Here is a 2,586-nt window from a genome sequence, read left to right as displayed (position 1 = left end):
ACTCCCTGCGCCCCAACAGCCACCTGCTGCAGCGAACACAAATTCCGGCATACTGACAACGCCTTGCTTTCAGCTACTTCGCAGCCGGTATTCCTCACGGCAACAAATATCCGGTCACGCACAAGCACAAGCATTTCAGTTTTAACTTGATATTCTACGTCGTCGGCTGTGGCCTCTACGGTATTGGCCCCAGCGACTACACTGCGGCCCTTCGAAATTATGCAGCCTTTCAAACCACTGTCGCTTTCTTCGCCGTCTTCGTTCCTCCACTCATGCTGCACCGCATCCAGCATAAACACGGTGTTCCCGAATTCGCCTCTCCTGCTGGCGCCGTCTACACTCACTAAGAAAAGGCCCTCGGTTGGATCTGTGTAACCGGCCACGCATAAAGCCGCCGACCACCATCACAAACGAACCGACGAGCCAACCGCCATTTTCAGCCGCACCTTACGCAGCTTTGCGGGCATGCAGCTTAGCTCCGCTAGTCGCCACACGCACGTCCTGCTCCGCAACAGGCACTTGCTGAAGCACACATCAGATCGGGCCTACTGAGACTGCATGCTCCTCACCAAGCCCTAATCGTTGTCTAGCTACGTCGGAGCAGAAACTCCTAAGGGCTGGATTTTTCATTTCCCACAGAACCGCCTTTTTCTGCAGCTTTCCCTTGATGCATATCAGCGTTGCCTTGATCTTCGAGGGCATGGGGTGAAGGCCAGCACCTCCGAGAAACGCCTCGCGTTTACGAGCATTCGAGCACACCGAGCCGTCCAAACGCCGCAGCGCTACTCCGGTAGATCCCAGACCTACCGTCTGAAGGAAACCTCCTGTACAGTCCCAACAATATCGCGTGCAGTGCAGTTATCACATCACGACGCGAGCCACGAATATACCTCTGCTGTGGACCCTTACAATGTCCAATTTCAGGACTTCGCGATAAACAAACGGAGTATTGGACACGTTCACAAGCCTGCCAAGCTATCCCACTGAATTGCCAATGCTGCTAAAGCTTTTTGCTTCGCATTTAAGCATCGACCAATGCAATGTACTTAATACTCTGGCAGAGGAGTCGGACAGGCGAGCGTCATGGATGCAGAGAGATGAGTGTTAGATCTTCGAAATCATCGTAACACGCTCCTGGTAGACGAATGCCAAATGCGCGCATATGCTACGTGTGTACAACCTGCATGGCTCCGTCAGTAGTGAGACGTTTTATTCCCTGCTGAGCTGCATCTACTTTTCACAGCAGCTCCAATGACCCCGCCGAAGCCACGGAATTTCACTCGCCATTCACGGCTACACAATTCTTGCTTGCTTCCTTTGCTGGTTTCCGTAAAGACTTAGCTAATGTGTCAAATATTCCTACAGCGCAGCCGAGACGCCAAGCCCGCTCCCTCTCCTCTTGCACTTCCCTGCAAGATCTGATATACTGCATTGAACATCTTCACTAGGCGCTCAAAACTAGCGGCACATCCACGCAGCGCACAGCTCCTACTTGATCCACTCTACTTTCCAGAACGCGAAGTATGTTCTGCCGTCCTGCCCCACAGCCATGCGAAGAATTATGCTCCCTAAAAGCACTAGGACATAATCGCCTGTAAGGTTTGCTTGCAGAATATGACAGCGAAAGAAGTTTGAGCTACCTGAGCTGCACACTAGTCAGACTGCAATCAATATGCTGCCCCACTGGCGACGAGACTTCAAACGTGCAAGCAGCACTATGACTAGGACGCCGCTTCACGATGAGAGAAGCTGCTGCCAGTTAATTGCACACCCAGAAGCCAGCTGACCTCAAGCACTTTCTTGCTCTGTCCGTTGTAAATGGCAGGAAGCATTCGCTCAGACAAGGCCTTGCACGGTTCCTCAAAGACTGGGATTTGCTATGTTCATGCACAGTTTGCGTGCATCCCTACGAAGATGTCTCCTCATGCGTTTTTATTTGCATAGACGATAGCCCCAGACAACAGAGGCTCCCGTTGGCTCCATAGAGGTTGGCGCACGCAAATAGATCATCGCAGCCATGCTGTCGGAAGAGTGTTAGTACGAGTACAAACAACGATTGCCGCGCGCTCGGATCATTGTTCCATTGCTCCTCTCCCTCTAACTAGGCTGGGACGCGGTATACCAAGCTTCGTCGGAAAGCTCCGCATTTCATCCACGCTTACGGGGCAATCTTTGCCTCCAACTGTAAGGCTGCGTGCACGTATTCGGTAATCTGCTTCGCTTGTTTGGGATTTCAGGGCAATGAAGCAGTGCATGATGAAGAAGGCTAAAGCCAGCGATGCCGCCAACGTAGAGAATGCAATCAGGTGCCAAGTATTGCGGCGGAGTCTTCCGATCGAAGCATCGACTCCTGCAATTTCGGTTGTTTCACTATGAATGATGCCATGTTCGCGATCGAAAAACAGTTCGTCTTCTGCCGCATGAGCTGTACCCATTGGCAGTCTCGAACCCAACGTTGAAATGGAAAGGAGCTGACTCATATTGAGGAAGGAAATCAGTGTACTTTAGTGACTAATTGAGCGGTCTTACACTAGTTGCGTAGATGTGGCATACCTTTCCAGTTGTTCCTGGAGCAGCTGTCGCTCG

The 2,586-nt window shown here is 51.7% G+C and overlaps 1 protein-coding gene across 1 annotated transcript in view; it reads right to left on the bottom strand.

Annotated features, from left to right (window-relative positions):
• Window positions 1–1,439, bottom strand: part of EMH_0023420 (uncharacterized protein) — a gene marked incomplete at both ends in the record, with an annotated part of 1,892 nt that extends 453 nt beyond the window's left edge. Inside the window, 3 exons of the mRNA XM_013502131.1 lie at window positions 123–367; window positions 570–824; window positions 1,367–1,439. Coding sequence (XP_013357585.1) covers window positions 123–367; window positions 570–824; window positions 1,367–1,439 — 573 coding nt within the window. The remainder of the gene's footprint in view (window positions 1–122; window positions 368–569; window positions 825–1,366) is intronic.
• Window positions 1,440–2,586: the final 1,147 nt, after the last annotated feature.

Source organism: Eimeria mitis, genomic scaffold (genome assembly GCF_000499745.2).
Source record: "Eimeria mitis Houghton genomic scaffold, Emh_scaff836, whole genome shotgun sequence".
In the NCBI taxonomy this organism is placed as follows: Eukaryota; Apicomplexa; class Conoidasida; order Eucoccidiorida; family Eimeriidae; genus Eimeria; species Eimeria mitis.
This window is presented reverse-complemented; position numbering and strand designations above follow the sequence as displayed.